The 18,819-nt window shown below is 45.3% G+C and overlaps 1 protein-coding gene across 1 annotated transcript in view; it reads left to right on the top strand.

Moving 5' to 3' along the window:
* The window catches only part of TES (testin LIM domain protein), a 156,018-nt gene that overhangs the window by 60,699 nt on the left and 76,500 nt on the right, over nt 1-18,819 (top strand). Inside the window, exons 3-4 of the mRNA XM_069228929.1 lie at nt 5,852-6,104; nt 8,753-9,088. Of these exons, the coding sequence (XP_069085030.1) occupies nt 5,852-6,104; nt 8,753-9,088 (589 nt within the window). The remainder of the gene's footprint in view (nt 1-5,851; nt 6,105-8,752; nt 9,089-18,819) is intronic.

Genomic DNA, 18,819 nt, shown 5'->3' with positions numbered 1-18,819 from the left:
CAGAGGACAGAGGACCAATGCCAAAGACGCAACTTCTTCAGAACACCCAGGAATAACTGAAAGAAAAGCACACTGGTGTTCTTCACCTGACTTCTGGAGGGCACTGGGTGTATTGGAAAAACTAGTGAGTGTATTGTTCTCTGCACAGCTGCTTATTCTCCATGCTGAATGCTGAGTAATGCCAGGTTGTCCATTGGCACTTGTTGCGCCAGACTGCCTGATGACGCAGAGTACAGGGATCCGCATTTGTACACGAGACGCAAAGGCCACAGCTGGTGCCTCTGCCATGCCTCAGCGAAGATCTGCACTGCAATTAGGGAGGTGGGCTGCTGTTTTATTTAACCACAATCTCCATTGCTAATTTACTGTGCTCTGATAAACGTTGAAAGTCCCTTTTTTTTATACCCTGAGTTTTTTCCATCATGTAATCGCTGGCAGTGAACTAAAGCTGTCTTGTGGAAGACCTAAAAAAGATTTCCTTCATAAGAGTCAATTGTTTCCCTTGTGTAAGCCAGAAAACGCGTGGTTCACTCCAGCTCCACAGTGATCTCAGTCTTTCACTGGACACCTATGTTCTGCTTAGGCAACTAGGATTGAGACCGCTATGCCATAGACACCACCGCAGTCATAAAAGGTTTGGGAGAGCTAGACATGAGCATTGTTAGGGAGTAAACATACCAGCCATCTTAGAATTAATATGTCAACTAGCTCATAATTCAGTCATGTGAATCGATCTTCTAAAAAAAATGGCATCAGTCACTGCCTCCTTTACACCACGCTATGCATTAAGGAATCATGTGTGCACTTTTTATGTCCGTTTTTATTACTTAGTGTGGTTTCAGTATCTTCTGAAAATAGGATAGCAGGAAATGCATTAATGTATCTAGAACAAATGGGTTTCTGAGTTTATTCTTCCTTAACATCGAAATGTTTGAATGTGGGCAGGCACTTTGGAAAGCTAATTGTTTAAGGGTTCCTCTGTTTCCACTACTTCATTGTGTGTCTCGGCAGCGACCTCACATTTTACTTACTTTCGCGTATCTTATCTGTGAAAAGCAAAGGATATCTTAATTACTCTACCATTCAAGAGATCGAGGAACATGTAAGAATAGAAATATGAGCCCTTCAGGGCTTTCAGCATAGGGATGTTCCTATGGTCTGCAGGAACCATGTTTGAAGGAACATGCTATTTAAATGTACTTACTCACTGAACAAGCCTCTGGTGAGAGTGTCGAAACCCCTTGGAGTGAAAAGGGTTGGGTCTGGACGTGGAGAATTGATTAGTTTCTCAGACATCTTTTTAAAAGCACGTTATCCTAATAGGCAAGCCTAGATATACCGCAGTTGGTAGACTGTTCATCAGTAGTATGTTATTGGAATTTGTAGAGCATGCCTTCTGCTATTGGTATAGCATTTGATGGACCTGGCCCTTTTTGCGGAGTCATCCCTGAACTTTTTTTCTTCCATCACTTTTTGCTGAATTCGTTTTTGTTTGTTTTAGGACTCTGGGCACTTTACCACTGCTAACCAGTGCTTAAGTGCTTGTGTCTGCTGCTGAAAACATGGTAACAATGGCTTATCCACAATTGCCATATTTATTCCCTAGTAAACTGTACTACATGTGCCCAGGGCCTGTACACTAAGTGCTACTAGTGGACCTGCAGCACTGTTTGTGCCACCCAGTTCAATAGCCCTTCAAACATGTTTCAGGGCTGCCATTGCAGAGCCTGTGTGAGTAGTTTTAAATTGCCATGTTGACCTGGCAAGTTAACCCTCTTGCCAGGCCTAAACCTTCCTTTTTAATACATATACATCACCCCTAAGATGGGCCCTAGATAGCCAAAGGGCAGGGTGAAGTGTATTTAAAAATTAGGACATGTCCCTTTTAGGTTTCACATGTCCTAGTAATTAAAAACTCTTCAATTACTTTTTCTTTACTGCAAGGCCTATCTCTCCAATAGGATAACACTGGAATTACCTTATTAGATATTTTAAGTGTAATTTCCAATAGGAAAGAGATGGGAACCCCATGTTTGGTATCCCTGGAATCACAATTTACAATCACTACTGATGGTGAAGCCTGATTTTAAATTGTAATTCTGAAAATGCCACATTTAGAATTTGGTATTTCCTTACTTTGGCCATGTGGTGCCTTCTGTCCGTCTCTGAATATACACCTGAGTGGATGACAGCTGGGCTCTTCCCTCCAGACAGACACACACAAAGGGAGCTTAGTCGTGACTATGGGCATCCTCAGCGTGATGGGCCATCCTGGGCAGAATGGGAGGGAGGAGTTTACACTTACAACTGAATGGGCTGTGTCCTGATTCCACACAAAGGTTGCATAACCCACTGTAGTGAGTCGAAATATAGGGCAGAAAGGGCAGGATCTCTGTACATTTCAAAGACCTCTCTCTGAAGTCTCGCCCACTTCAAAGGCACCACTGGGTATAAGTAGACCTCAGACACCACCAACTCTGTATACTTCCTGACCTGTGGATACTCTGCCAGGAAGAAGGACTGCTGTACTGCTGAAAGGATTGTCATTCTGCTGCACTTCTGCTCTGCTGTGCTGACCTGCTGCTTCCCTTCCCTGGAAGTGAGAAGCATTGGGCCTGAACCTCTCCAACCCAAAACCAGAGTGACAGCAAGGGCTTCCTGTATTGGCTCCTGTTCTGCTGTAGTCTCAGGGGCAGAAAAGACTACCTACTCACCTGCTGTAGCTCTTGGACCCATCTTCAACAAGCTCCTGACATCAAGAGGAGTCCTTCCTATCCTGGGCCCTTGGAAGTGGTTTTCAGGCTCCTGAAATTAAGCTTTTGGGCTCTTCATAAATGTGCCCATTTGCTCTGGAACCGCGCTGCTTGTCTGAAGAATCAGCGCAAACTGCCGCAAGTTTGTCCTTCAGAGCAACAATCATCAGTGCTTGTGACCGTGAGGATTCAGTCTGAGACGCCCAGCTGGCTCTTTGTGCCTGCGCACCTCTACCAGCGATGTTCTGCTTGCTCCCAGCAAAATTCTTCCCCATGAACGGGGCTTTTAGCTCAATTCTTGAAAAGGTGAAGCTTCAGAGGAACTTGTTTGGGACTGTATCTGACCCACGCTTTATCGCGGTCAGCCTGAACTTTTGTATTTTACTCGGTCTAGAGTGACCAGATATCCTGGTTGACGCTTTATGCTTTTAAGCCCTAACTTGCATTTTTTTTTTTTTTTATTCAGATCTCGACTTCTGCTTATTGGAGTTTTGTTATTTTGGTGGTGTTTTGCTCATACAATTAAGCTCTATTTTTCTAAACAGATGTGGTGTCCTTTTGTGTGGTGTTCTCACTGTTTTACTGTTTGAGGTGTTGCACAAATACTTTACACATTACCTCTTAAGTTAAGCCTGATTACTCTGTGCCAAGCTACCAGAGGATGAGCACTGGTTAATTTGTGGTGTGTATCTGACTTATCCTGACTAGGACTGTGGACCCTACTTGGATAGGGTGCATACCTCTGCCAACCAAAAATCCAATTTCTAACAGCGTTGTACTGCGTTTGGCTGTTCAGACTTTAAATCTAATACTAACATGACAGCAGATAAAAGTGGTGGCATGTGTCAAAAACAAAATCACCCAAGCTCTAACAGTGCTGTATCAGTTGTGAATGTTATTGAGGATCCTTTGAAAGGCCACAATGAACTTTAAAATTACTATTGCCTGTTATGACAGCTGGCATATGTGACAGCAACTGTTAAAGTTTTTGAGCTTTATATATTTTGGGGCATTATTAACATGCAGAACGTGGATTTACTCTTGAATATACATATGCACAATGACATGGTACTATTGAATTTGAAAAAATCTACTATGACTTGTAGAAGTGCGGTTTTGTGGCTGGTGTGAATTAGGCATCAGTTTAGGCATCAGTTTGGGCCTAGACGCCATCTTGTTCAAAATAGATGTTTCTTCCTGGTTGTTCACTGGTCATCATTTCTGCAACGTACAGTCAAGCAGTTATGTTTATTTATTTCCATGGATGTTCTTCCTGCTGTTCTCAAAACAAACTTTCCAACATGGAATGGATGTTGCATTTTCAAGGCCCTTCCACTAGCTCACTATACTTCATTGATTCACAGTGGTTTGCTAATGTAAATCTAACCAGTTTGTCCTGCCATCTCCAGATGATATTAACATAGAGTGGACAGAATCCATATTCTTGTAGTAGGATAGTACTTAGACGCTAGGGCAATATGATGTTTCATAAAATCGTGCCCTCATGTTCTGTATAATTATTTTACTCACAGCATGATGATTTTGCCGAAATGTCTAATTTCCTATGCAAGAAAACTGTATATAATCCTGTGATCATGGGTGTGAGTCAGAAGACTTTCTGTGGCTAATAGGTACGCTTTTCTTAATGATTTTGCTGCTCACTCGGAACATAGAATTCTTCTAATTTTTGCACTTATTTTGTCTTGCTTTTTTTTAGGGAGAGCCTTTATGGCAATGACGTTATGCATTTGCACTTATGGTCTCTGTACCATACCTTTTTGAATTTTTGTAATAAGTCCTTAACATTTTCGTTTTCTGCTCTAGAACTCAATTAGTGAGTCTGTTCTTACTTAATTGACTTTTTTAAAATGCTGACAGGTGCCTTATCTCACGGACACAAATCCTCATGAAATTGAGGTTTAACACCATCTCCGAGACATCCACCTGTGACTGTGCTGTTGAGGTAATCTTCGGGGTGTAAAATGTGAGGGATTCCCTGCACTTACACAATGAATTTGCTGCTTTTTCCATAACATTTTTTTTATTGGACAAGGTTGTTATCCTTGTACCTGGTTCTGAACCTGGGTGACCAGTGGATCACGCTTTGTCTTGTCTCTAATCTTTGACCTGTGGAGTTTGGGTGAACCTGCCAGGAGACTAAGCTACCACTGGCATAGCTGTCCAGGTCATTGAGACATTTAAGCCCCTCAGACACTTAAAGATTGCGATCCTCTCAGGGGACACTGATCTTTAAAGGCATTTAAATGAAGCAGCTTCTTGAAGAGAGGACTTTAATATTTCTTCAGTTGTGGCATCCTCCACTTACTTGTGGTCCGTTAATATTGTTTCAGGTGCAATGTCACATAAGCCTCATTATCATTACTCACTGTTTGGAAGGGTCACAATTTACCAGCGGTAAAGCCTCTAGGGAAGCCTGATGCCCCTGCCTTTCCTCAACAGTGGTAACAATAAGCATTGTTTCCTCTTGTCAGTCAAGTGGTTATTATAACATGACATTTGACCATTGCACTGCAGTAATACAAGTCAAATTGTATTTCTTAGAACATTTTGTAGTAAATAACTTGTTATTCAACCCATTTATCTTCACTGACTTGGCATACATTCTGGTTCTTTAGCATAGTGTTTGTCTGGTACAGTATGAACATAAGACCTGCTTCTTCCGTCCTTAAACAGTTACCAAATGCTGAAAAACTGTATGTGACGTTGCCTTACTTCATTGGGCCCAGTAGCTTACATTTGGGGTTCAGGAAAATGGTAGATCCAACTCAGAAGACAAGCCAAAGGGTTTGAGAATCAAACCAATGAGCCTTGTGAAGGCAACAGAACATCTTAACGTAAATAATACTAGAATTGTGTTTTTGTGTACAATTTATTAGGCGGCGATCAATGTATTGCACTTTTCACTCACAAAATACACTCATTTTGGTTTTCTTGTATCACTCATTGTTTTATCCTTACATGTACATGGTCGAGACACAGATCAGTTAATCTTTTTATATGCTTTATCAAAAATTGGCTTACATTGGCAGTGTTTTAATTTTGCTTAAAACTTGTGTCCAATTTATTTTAATATCTAGGAAAGTATGCAGAAATTGCAAGTGTGGCCAAGAAGAGCATGATGTAGTGTCAAACAACGAAGATGACCACAAAGTTGGAAAGCTTTTTGAAGATACAAAATATACCACCCTGATAGGAAAACTGAAAACTGATGGAATCCCCACATACAAGCGAAATGTGATGATCCTCACCAACCCTGTGGCTGCAAAGAAGGACGTCTCCATTAAGACTGTCACATATGAATGGGCTCCGCCGGTCCAAAATCAGACATTGGTAGGAAATGCATTCTGAAGTGTTCTTGATGGTGGCGTAGAATGGGCATTTATGCCAACTGGTTCCAAGCGATTTTTATCATGTACATTAATTACATTAAAAAAACATCTTGGAGAAATTAATATTTAGGTCCTATGTTGAGTGTTAATTTTTTTTAATACATTTTCTTAACTTATTTTTGTAAATAATGATTTATGGCGAGGTGGACTCACAGTCCTCTCCCAACACATTCCATCTTTTTACATTTATGGGAGAATTGCCCATTTCATCTTCCTTTTAATATATTTATGCTACCTTTATGCTATTTTCTTTATTATCTTTAACCCTTATCTTCTTATTCTTACCTATTAGCCCCCCTGTTCTTTTTCTTACCAATGTTTTTGTGAAGATTTCTTTTTATATTCCAGAATATAATTTCCGTTTTAAACACATGCCACTGTGCTGGCTAATCTTCCATACCTGCAGTTCTTTGAAGAGATAATTAAATGCTGCCTTTTTATGTTTGCATGTTTTATGGCCAAGAAGAGTCGTGGCATTTAACTAAATGGAATTATTGTTTACTTGTTACTTTATGTTCGCGGTCTTGTTGTACAGCACCAGGTTTGAGGTTTGAATCTTTCCCCATGCTCTGGTTATCTCTGTGAATGCTGACTTCAAATAAACATTCTTAATACGGAGAGGTGTCCTGTTTCTAAGCACTCACAATTTTAACATGTCTATTGAGGGAATTAACCTTAAGTAGCTGAACTAACAGCTAAGGGTCATAAAGTTGCCCCAAAATTTAGGTGGGGCCAGGGTTTAAGTGAGATGCAAAGAGTTTGTGGGGTGGGGTCTCTATAGGTATGTGGCCTATGTATTTATGTATGTGGCTTAAACATGTAAGCTAAATTACTGTGATACCAATAGTGTGCCACCTGACTGGTATTGTGGTGCAAGATTAAGTAAAACATGTAAACTAGAAACAGGAACAGGAACTAAATGGCTGATGTGAATTATCTTAAATAATTGTACATTCAGTGTTCAGAAATCGATCAGTGGTATTTGCCAGTAAAGTTAAGGACATGAATATAGGGTCCGATTGGGATCTGTTTTAATGTCCGCGTTTAATGACTAACGGCTCTGATACCCGAAGGAACCCGACCCAATTAGACCCTTGGGTGGGGCTACAACTCTAGTGTCTGTTTGCCGACAGCAGCGGAGACTCCTCTGCTGTGACAGAGAAGCATCACCCCACCCCCGCTAGCAGCTTCAGCTGCAAAACTTTAAAAATAAAACAATAATACACAAAGTTTATTATACAATATATTAAATAATTAATATATTATAATATTTTATTTTAAAAGGGATGGGGCCATGAGGGATGACCGGCACCGGGGGAGTGGTGTGCACTCCCCTCAGTATGCATATGTGTTTGGCCGGCCATCTCGAAACGGCCAAACACACATGCCCACTGAGATCTGTCCTACCCAGCACTGTGTTACTTAGATAGCAGGCCCAGGCTCCCAGTCTGCCTGGGAGCGCAAAGCCAGGCCACTCATGCCAATCCTAACGCTGCTCTCATGCATGAGAGCAGTGCAAGGATTGGCCATAGGGCAGGCTGGGGGTCTGTGCTTGAGGGGCCGCAGTCCAGCGGCGACCCGAGGAGTGAAGGTGCGGCAGGTTCAAGATAGGATTTTTTTGTTTTTGTTTTTATTTAATTTATTTTGTTTTGTTCACCCTCCCCCGGCCCCGCTACTTTGCCCCGCTGCCAGCCGCGACTGCCCGTCAGACAGCTTATGGACTCAACTGCAGCTTCCCCCAGTGCTGTGCATCAGAACCGTACAGCAGCTTTGTGTAGTACGAAGGCTTCACTCTGGAGTACACTTAGCAGCCTCACCGAGGCCTGTGTTCCAGAGCTTGTCATTTGTCTTGTCTTGTAAGCTGCAGAAAGCCTTCGGATGTTTCCAAGCTTCTGTTACTGTATATGGTATCAACCCGTTCGCTATGTTGATAGTAAAAAAAAACTGAAAACCGCACTGTAGTTTGTACGCAGTCAGTAAAGAACTAGAGCTCATGGTTTTAATAGCAATCTCTTATTTCAAGTGCAGTATTTCCAAAAGTTGAAATACTTCAGAGGGGCTATGTGTGGCACGCGGTATCAGTTGCACCTAGAAGTGTGTATGTTACTAAACCGAGCACCGAGCAGCTGCTGGGCATTTGTGCTTATAGTATTGAGGTACGCAGTTAGTTTACTGTGGTGTCTTTCTTCTGTATTAGCGTTAATAGAAACATGCTCAGTTAAAAGACCTGTCGAATTTCAGTAATTATGTTTGTTCTTTTGTACTAGAACATACTTTAAGCATGTTGGAGTCAGTCTGCTGGCTAGTTAAACTGGGGCTTACGGAGGATTGGAAAGCACGAATGTATTACGATTTATTTAATATATTTCACAACGCTGGCTTGTGAGCACGTTCACTTTGCAGATGATTAAAAGTTCATTGGTTAAACTTGCTTCCGTTGATTCGAACATGGATGTGTTTGCTGCTGATGGAAGCAGCCTGCCATGTCTTCTAGTCTGCAGTGTACACGTTGTCAGCCAGCTTCTTGCCTGAGGTGTTGTAACAGAAATGGCATGCGTTCTCTGACTCCTGCAAATCCTCTTGTTTCAGGCGAGGCGCTATATGGAGATGATTCCGAAGGAGAAGCAGCCAGTGGCTGGCTCTGAGGGCGCGCAGTACAGGAAGAAACAGTTGGCGAAGCAGCTGCCAGCTCACGACCAGGACCCCTCGAAATGTCACGAGCTGTCCCCCAGTGAGGTGAAGCAGATGGAGCAGTTTGTGAAGAAGTACAAGAATGACGTGCTCGGCGTTGGGGATGTCAAACTCCCCACCGAGGTGGAGGCCCAAGCGACGGAGTTGGGCAAGCCCAGCAGTGGGGACCGCAGCGCCACCGGGACCGTAGGAGGGGCGCCGAGCAAGGCCCCGCCACCTAAGGGAGCCCAATATGTAAGTTTCTGTAGATCAACTCTGAAGGAATGGCATTTTGTAAATCCAAGTTTACTGCACCTGTATTGTTGTTTCATTATCTTAATACACCCTGACTCCACAACAGAAATTTGTATTACGGGTTTTCTGGACCAATAAGTATTTACAAATGCCAGGATCTGAGTCGGAAACATGCATGTACAAATGCCCTTCTGTGTTTCTAAAAATCACGGTGTTTGTGCCTTTTGTGGTTTGACTTGTATGAAGAAAAGTATAAATGACCTGTAGTAAAAAAACAAAAAAAACACAATCACATGTTCATGTGTCATGCAAAGATAAGCATATTTTACATAAGCAGCGTTCACATAAATCATGGGGCTTAAACAGGATGTACGTGTGCTCAATACCTAGTGTTACGGAGATCACTAGATTCCAAATTAAATTCCAGGCTTTTAATTATTTTTTTTAATTGTCCTGCACGTACACTGACTGGAACATAGAGTTGTATATGACAGTGAGCAACTTAGAAACGTACCAGAACAAAAAAAGGCATTGGTCAAACATAATGTATAGATATATTTAATATGCCTAAAACTTTTTATCCATTTAGCCTGAATTTGTTTGGTTTCTGTGATTTACTTTGTGTTTTTTTTTTTCCACCTTTGTGCTGGACCATCGCTGAAGAGTTTTCGCTCCCAGGGCACTGGTCTCCCACATACAACTCTGGCTCTCCCCTCACTATCCCATCCTTGCCAGCAAGCATTCTCTCGGCTCTGTTTCACTCACCATTTTAAACCATGCCCTTGTCACTGTAGTCTCGCACCCACTTCCCTTTCTTCTGCACGATGCCACTGACTTAAGGTGCTTTTGCGATCTCGCTAGATATGTCACTTAGGGCCAGATGTAGGAAAAATAAAAATTGCGAGTCGCATTTTGCGAGTCAATGCGACTCGCAAAATGCGACTCGCAATTTGGTATGCCAGGAAAATAACTGGTCCGATTTAGCGACTCGCAGCCGGACTCGCAACGCTGTGTGCGAGTCCGCAGATTGCGAGGTCGCTGTTTGCGAGTGTCCAAAAAACGAACTCGCAATTAGCGAGTGGGTGTCGCAAATTGCGAGTACCCTCAAAATTGCTTGCAGGTGCAGCAGAACACTCCAGAAAGCACACCAGAACACTCTGGAAACACTTCCTGGCACATGATGATGACATCACAGCCAGGAAGTTAACAAATACACCTGGGAGGAGGCAGGACCACACCCTTTTATAACTGCCAGTCTTCACACTGAACAAGCAGCAGCAGCCATGGAGGGAACCCCCCGAAAAAGGAAAATGAAATTCTCTGAGAGGGAGCTTGAGGTGCTGACCGAAGAATGTTGTCAGCACCATGATGAGCTCTTTGGGAGAGCAGCCCACACTGTTCCTGAGGCCACCAAAAAGAAAATCTGGCAGGAAATGCAAGAGAAAATTAATTCCCTGGGTGTGAGCCACAGGACAATTGAGGACATAAGGAAGAGGTGGTATGACCTCCGCTCCGGGACCAAGGAGAGGGTGGCAGAAAGGCTCCGGGAGATGAGAGGCACTGGAGGGGGACCATCATCTGTGCCACCACCCACACCTCTTGAAGACATGATTGAGGAAACCTTTGAGCCGGAGGCAGTGTGTGGATTTCGGGACCTGGACACCTCCGAGCCCAGCACATCAACCGGTGAGTACCATGTGACATGCCTGTACCCCTATCCATGTCATACCCCACCCACCATGTACACAGGTGCATGCACAACCAAAATAGCTCCATTTCAGGGTAGAAAAAGCCAGAATGATGCATTATGGGAAATGTAGTCCAATAGGCAGTTCATAGGCAAATGTTTATTAGGAATTGTGCAATAGATACTAGACACTGACAGTGTGTTCCCCATGTCCCACAGGTCTCTAGCAAGACACCCCCTACACCCCAAGCACCCAGGCCCAGGAGGACACCCCAGGACCCGCCAGCACCCCCCCATGCACAGTCAGCAGCATTCCTGCAGTGGTAACGCCTGCTGCAACAACAACGCCAGGAGCTGCCCCAGCAACAGCCAGGGAGGATACAGGTGGGAGCACAGGGCAGCCACCACAGCGCAGGCGTCGCAGGGCAAGAGCGTCTGGATCCCGGATACTTCCTCCAACCAGCAGTGAGGCACATCTGCTGCGGGGTCAGCGCCTGCAGAACACAATATTGGGCAGGATTAGTGGGGTGCTGCACCGCTTTGTAAGACGCAAGCATGCAGCACCTCAACAGACGCATGGACCTGATGTGCCAGAACACTGGGGACATTGCCTCTGCCCTCAGGGAACTGGCGGCCGGACTGCTGGGCCAGGCAGAGGCTGGGCGGCGCAGAGATCGCCAGATTATGCTAAGACTGGACAGGATGGCCACATCGATCGGCAGGCTAGCCATCAACACAACAGGCCTGTCGAGGAGGACAGTTGGCCTGCAAATAGAGATGGGCCATTTTGCTGGGGATGTTGCCAGGGGCCTGGGACGTCTCACACATATAATAGAACTAATGGAGACACTGGAGATGTCGAGGGCCACCGGGGAAACACCCCAAGATAGTGAGGAGGGCTCCACAGTGAGCAGTGTATCTGCTACTGACAGTAGGGTGCTAAGGAGTGGGAGGCAGAGCACCATGGACGCAGCAGGGACCAGCCAGGCTGGCAGGAGAAGCTAGAGAACAGCCCGGAGAAATAAATGTGGCACATGGCGTTAATGTGCCACATGACTGGTTGGCATTTCCCTGCCCATGGACAAATTCATCTTGTATATAGTTCATTCATTACATTATTAAAACAGTTATTTTTCTTCCACTTAACTAAAGGAGTGTTTGGTTAATGGGTGAGTATGGTGGGAGTTTACACGTACCGTCCAAAATATTGCGTTGCAATGTGTTCCCGTCTCAATCTGCCTTGATTAGCTAGACTCCTATCCCCATGATGACGATGTGGTTGTTCTTGCTCTTCCTCATCAGGATCTGGCTCTGCAGGGGTGAGAGGTAGCTCACGTCGGGTGGCTATGTTGTGGAGGATGGCGCATGCGACCACAATTTTGAATGCGGTAATGGGGGTGTATTGGAGGGTGTAGGAAAGTACCATCTTGCCTGGCATGTTACCCCCATTTTTCACTGTATATATGTTGTTTTAGTTGTATGTGTCACTGGGACCCTGTTCACCAGGGCCCCAGTGCTCATAAGTGTGCCTGAATGTGTTACCTGTGTAGTGACTAACTGTCTCACTGAGGCTCTGCTAATCAGAACCTCAGTGGTTATGCTCTCTCATTTCTTTCCAAATTGTCACTAACAGGCTAGTGACCATTTTTACCAATTTACATTGGCTTACTGGAACACCCTTATAATTCCCTAGTATATGGTACTGAGGTACCCAGGGTATTGGGGTTCCAGGAGATCCCTATGGGCTGCAGCATTTCTTTTGCCACCCATAGGGAGCTCTGACAATTCTTACACAGGCCTGCCACTGCAGCCTGAGTGAAATAACTTCCACGTTATTTCACAGCCATTTTACACTGCACTTAAGTAACTTATAAGTCACCTATATGTCTAACCTTTACCTGGTAAAGGTTAGGTGCAAAGTTACTTAGTGTGAGGGCACCCTGGCACTAGCCAAGGTGCCCCCACATTGTTCAGAGCCAATTCCCTGAACTTTGTGAGTGCGGGGATACCATTACACGCGTGCACTACATATAGGTCACTACCTATATGTAGCTTCACAATGGTAACTCCGAATATGGCCATGTAACATGTCTATGATCATGGAATTGCCCCCTCTATACCATCCTGGCATAGTTGGCACAATCCCATGATCCCAGTGGTCTGTAGCACAGACCCTGGTACTGCCAAACTGCCCTTCCTGGGGTTTCACTGCAGCTGCTGCTGCTGCCAACCCCTCAGACAGGCATCTGCACTCCTGGGGTCCAGCCAGGCCTGGCCCAGGATGGCAGAACAAAGAACTTCCTCTGAGAGAGGGTGTTACACCCTCTCCCTTTGGAAAATGGTGTGAAGGCAGGGGAGGAGTAGCCTCCCCCAGCCTCTGGAAATGCTTTGTTGGGCACAGATGTGCCCAATTCTGCATAAGCCAGTCTACACCGGTTCAGGGGACCCCTTAGGCCTGCTCTGGCGCGAAACTGGACAAAGGAAAGGGGAGTGACCACTCCCCTGACCTGCACCTCCCCTGGGAGGTGTCCAGAGCTCCTCCAGTGTGCTCCAGACCTCTGCCATCTTGGAAACAGAGGTGCTGCTGGCACACTGGACTGCTCTGAGTGGCCAGTGCCACCAGGTGACGTCAGAGACTCCTTCTGATAGGCTCCTTCAGGTGTTAGTAGCCTATCCTCTCTCCTAGGTAGCCAAACCCTCTTTTCTGGCTATTTAGGGTCTCTGTCTCTGGGGAAACTTTAGATAACGAATGCAAGAGCTCATCCGAGTTCCTCTGCATCTCTCTCTTCACCTTCTGCCAAGGAATCGACTGCTGACCGCGCTGGAAGCCTGCAAAACTGCAACATAGTAGCAAAGACGACTACTGCAACTCTGTAACGCTGATCCTGCCGCCTTCTCGACTGTTTTCCTGCTTGTGCATGCTGTGGGGGTAGTCTGCCTCCTCTCTGCACCAGATGCTCCGAAGAAATCTCCCGTGGATCGACGGAATCGTGCCCCTGCAACCGCAGGCACCAAAAAGCTGCATTACCGGTCCCTTGGGTCTCCTCTCAGCACGACGAGCGAGGTCCCTCGAATCCAGGGACTCTGTCCAAGTGACCCCCACAGTCCAGTGACTCTTCAGTCCAAGTTTGGTGGAGGTAAGTCCTTGCCTCACCTCGCTGGGCTGCATTGCTGGGAACCGCGACTTTTGCAGCTACTCCGGCCCCTGTGCCATTCCGGCGGAAATCCTTTGTGCACAGCCAAGCCTGGGTCCACGGCACTCTAACCTGCATTGCACGACTTTCTAAGTTGGTCTCCGGCGACGTGGGACTCCTTTGTGTAACTTCAGGCGAGCACCGTTTTACGCATCCTCGTAGTGCCTGTTTCTGGCACTTCTCCGGGTGCTACCTGCTGCTGAGAGGGCTCCTTGTCTTGCTCGACGTCCCCTCTCTCTCCTGGTCCAATTTGCGACCTCCTGGTCCCTCCTGGGCCACAGCAGCGTCCAAAAACGCTAACCGCACGATTTACAGCTAGCAAGGCTTGTTGGCGTTCTTTCGGCGGGAAAACACTTCTGCACGACTCTACAAGGTGAGTGGGATCCGTCCTCCAAAGGGGAAGTCTCTAGCCCTTTGCGTTCCTGCAGAATTCGCAGCTTCTTCTGTCCAGTAGAAGCTTCTTTGCACCCGCAGCTGGCATTTCCTGGGCATCTGCCCATCTCCGACTTGCTTGTGACTTTTGGACTTGGTCCCCTTGTTCCACAGGTACCCTAGATTGGAAATCCACAGTTGTTGCATTGTTGGTTTGTGTCTTTCCTGCATTATTCCTCTAACACGACTTCTTTGTCCTTAGGGGAACTTTAGTGCACTTTGCACTCACTTTTCAGGGTCTTGGGGAGGGTTATTTTTCTAACTCTCACTATTTTCTAATAGTCCCAGCGACCCTCTACAAGGTCACATAGGTTTGGGGTCCATTCGTGGTTCGCATTCCACTTTTGGAGTATATGGTTTGTGTTGCCCCTATCCCTATGTTTCCCCATTGCATCCTATTGTAACTATACATTGTTTGCACTGTTTTCTAAGACTATACTGCATATTTTTGCTATTGTGTATATATATCTTGTGTATATTTCCTATCCTCTCACTGAGGGTACACTCTAAGATACTTTGGCATATTGTCATAAAAATAAAGTATCTTTATTTTTAGTATAACTGTGTATTGTGTTTTCTTATGATATTGTGCATATGACACTAAGTGGTACTGTAGTAGCTTCACCCGTCTCCTAGTGCAGCCTAAGCTGCTCTGCTAAGCTACCATTATCTATCAGCCTAAGCTGCTAGACACCCTATACACTAATAAGGGATAACTGGGCCTGGTGCAAGGTGCAAGTACCCCTTGGTACTCACTACAAGCCAGTCCAGCCTCCTACATTGGTTGTGCAGTGGTGGGATAAGTGCTTTGAGACTACTTACCACTCTTGTCATTGTACTTTTCATAAGAGAAAAATATACAAAACAAGGTCAGTGTATATACACATAGCCAAAAAGTTTTGCATTTCCTCTTTTCACTCTTTTCTAAATGCTGAAAAGTACTTCTAAACTTTCAAAAAGTTCTTAAAAGTTTAAAAAGTTTTTTTTTCTGTCTTTCTAAAAAGTTCTGAAAACTTTTTTCTCTTTTTCTATCACTTTAACTCTCTCTAAAAATGTCTGGCACAGGCCAAAATGTTGATCTGTCCAAACTTACATATGATCACCTTAGCTGGAAAGGAGCAAGGAGTCTCTGCATAGAGAGAGGTTTGAGTGTAGGGAAGAATCCTTCCTTGGAACTGTTAATTAATATGCTTAGAGAACAAGATAAGGCTAAAAGTGCCCCATCTGTTGAAAAAGTAGCTAATGGTTCTCAATCTGATCCAGGGACTCCCCCAGGAAAAGGTTCAGGAAAGAAACTTCTTAGCCTGCCCATTACTAGACAGTCTAGCATAGTTGGTAATGATGATGAGCCACACCATACAAATAGTGTTGTCTCACATCATAGCAAAAGCATTTATTCTCACCATACTGGTAGTGATGTTTCTGTTAGCCAAGCTGTTAGGGTGGCTTCTGTAAGGGACAGGTCTCCTTCTGTACATTCCCATCATACCTCTGTATCTAGGAATGTCCCTCCCACCAACCCTGATGACAGAATGTTAGAGAGAGAACTCAATAAGTTGAGGGTGGAACAAACCAGACTGAAGCTTAAAAAGCAACAGCTGGATTTGGATAGACAGTCTTTTGAACTAGAGAAGGAAAGACAGAAGTTGGGTTTAGAAACCCATGGTGGCAGCAGCAGTATTCCCCATAGTCATCCTGCAAAAGAGCATGATTCAAGGAATCTGCACAAGATAGTTCCCCCTTACAAGGAGGGGGATGACATTAACAAGTGGTTTGCTGCACTTGAGAGGGCCTGTGTTGTACAGGATGTCCCTCAAAGGCAGTGGGCTGCTATCCTATGGCTATCATTTAGTGGAAAAGGTAGGGATAGGCTCCTTACTGTGAAAGAAAATGATGCTAATAATTTCCAAGTTCTTAAGAATGCACTCCTGGATGGTTATGGCTTAACCACTGAACAATACAGGATAAAGTTCAGAGAGACCAAAAAGGAGTCTTCACAAGACTGGGTTGATTTCATTGACCATTCAGTGAAGGCCTTGGAGGGGTGGTTACATGGCAGTAAAGTTACTGATTATGACAGCCTGTATAACTTGATCCTGAGAGAGCATATTCTTAATAATTGTGTGTCTGATTTGTTGCACCAGTACTTGGTGGACTCTGATCTGACCTCTCCCCAAGAATTGGGAAAGAAGGCAGACAAATGGGTCAGAACAAGGGTGAACAGAAAAGTTCATACAGGGGGTGACAAAGATGGCAACAAAAAGAAGGATGGTAAGTCTTCTGACAAGGGTGGGGACAAATCTAAAAATGAGTCTTCATCAGGCCCACAAAAACACTCTGGTGGGGGTGGTGGGCCCAAATCCTCTTTTAATCAGAACAAGGAAAAGAAACCATGGTGCTATTTATGTAAAATAAAAGGCCATTGGACAACAGATCCCAGTTGTCCAAAGAAAAGCACCAATGCTCCTACCACTACAACCCCTACTGCTACCCCTAGTATCCCTACTAATAGCAGTGGTGGTGGGAGCAAACCTACTAATAGCCAATCCAAGGGAGTAGCTGGGCTCACTATTGGTAACTTAGTTGGGGTTGGCCTTGTTAGGGAGGCCACAGAGGCTGTTAGTCTCTGAGGGGGCTATTGATTTAGCCACCTTAGTTGCTTGTCCCCTTAATATGGATAAGTACAAGCAGCTACCCCTAATAAATGGTGTTGAGGTTCAGGCCTACAGGGACACTGGTGCCAGTGTGACTATGGTCATAGAGAAACTGGTCCACCCTGAACAACACCTACTTGGTCACCAGTACCAAGTAACCGATGCTCACAACAACACACTTAGCCACCCCATGGCTGTTGTTAATCTCAACTGGGGGGGGGGTTACTGGTCCAAAGAAAGTTGTGGTAGCCACAGATTTACCTGTAGACTGTCTACTAGGAAATGATTTGGAGACATCAGCTTGGTCAGATGTGGAGTTGGAGGCCCATGCAGCAATGCTGGGCATCCCAGGGAATATTTTTGCTTTGACAAGGGCTCAGGCCAAAAAGCAAAAAGGACAGGGAAGCTTGGATCCTGGAACAATGGACCAAGTGCTCCCTAAAGCTAGGGCTAGTAGAAGCAAACCACTTCCTACTATCCCTCCCTCTACAGTGGATTCTACTTCTGAGGAAGAAGAATTCCCTCCCTGTGCAGAACCTACACCAGAGGAGCTGGAAGCAGACACTGCTGAGCTTTTGGGTGAAGGGGGGCCTGCCAGAGAGGAGCTGAGTGTGGCACAGCAAACCTGTCCCACATTAGAGGGTCTCAGACAGCAAGCTGTCAAACAGGCTAATGGGGATGTCAGTGACTCTCACAGAGTTTACTGGGAGGACAACCTTTTGTACACTGAGCATAGGGATCCTAAACCTGGAGCTGCCAGGAGATTAGTGATTCCTCAGGAGTACAGAAAGTTCCTCCTAACCCTGGCACATGACATTACCCTAGCTGGGCATCTAGGACAAATGAAAACTTGGACAGGCTTGTTCCCCTGTTTCATTGGCCTAGAATGTCTGAGGACACAAAGGAATTTTGTAAGTCCTGTGAAACCTGTCAAGCCAGTGGCAAGACAGGTGGCACCCCAAAGGCACCCCTTATCCCACTGCCTGTGGTTGGGGTTCCCTTTGAAAGAGTAGGGGTTGACATAGTTGGCCCCCTTGACCCTCCTACTGCTTCAGGCAATAGGTTTATCTTGGTGGTAGTGGACCATGCCACAAGATATCCTGAAGCTATTCCTTTAAGGACCACTACAGCACCTGCAGTGGCAAAGGCCCTCCTGGGAATATTTTCCAGGGTGGGCTTCCCAAAGGAAGTGGTATCAGACAGGGGAAGCAATTTCATGTCTGCATACTTAAAGGCCATGTGGAAGGAGTGTGGTGTAACGTACAAGTTCACAACACCCTATCATCCACAAACAAATGGACTGGTGGAGAGATTTAATAAAACTCTCAAAGGCATGATTATGGGTCTCCCTGAAAAACTCCGCAGGAGATGGGATATCCTTCTACCATGCCTCCTTTTTGCCTACAGGGAGGTACCCCAGAAAGGAGTGGGCTTCAGCCCCTTTGAACTTCTTTTTGGACACCCTGTTAGGGGTCCACTCACACTTGTAAAGGAGGGTTGGGAACAACCTTTAAAAGCTCCTAAGCAGGATATTGTGGATTATGTACTTGGCCTCAGATCAAGAATGGCTGAGTACATGAAAAAGGCCAGTAAAAACCTTCAGGCCAGCCAAGAGCTCCAGAAGCAATGGCATGATCAGAAGGCTGTTTTGGTTCAGTACCAACCAGGGCAGAAAGTGTGGGTCTTGGAGCCTGTGGCCCCAAGAGCACTCCAAGATAAATGGAGTGGACCCCACACAATTGTTGAGAAAAAGGTAGAAGTCAC

This window comes from Pleurodeles waltl, chromosome 4_1 (assembly GCF_031143425.1).
Source record: "Pleurodeles waltl isolate 20211129_DDA chromosome 4_1, aPleWal1.hap1.20221129, whole genome shotgun sequence".
Lineage (NCBI taxonomy): Eukaryota > Metazoa > Chordata > Amphibia > Caudata > Salamandridae > Pleurodeles > Pleurodeles waltl.
Note: the sequence above shows the minus strand (reverse complement) of the source record. Positions and strands in the feature narration are given on the sequence as shown.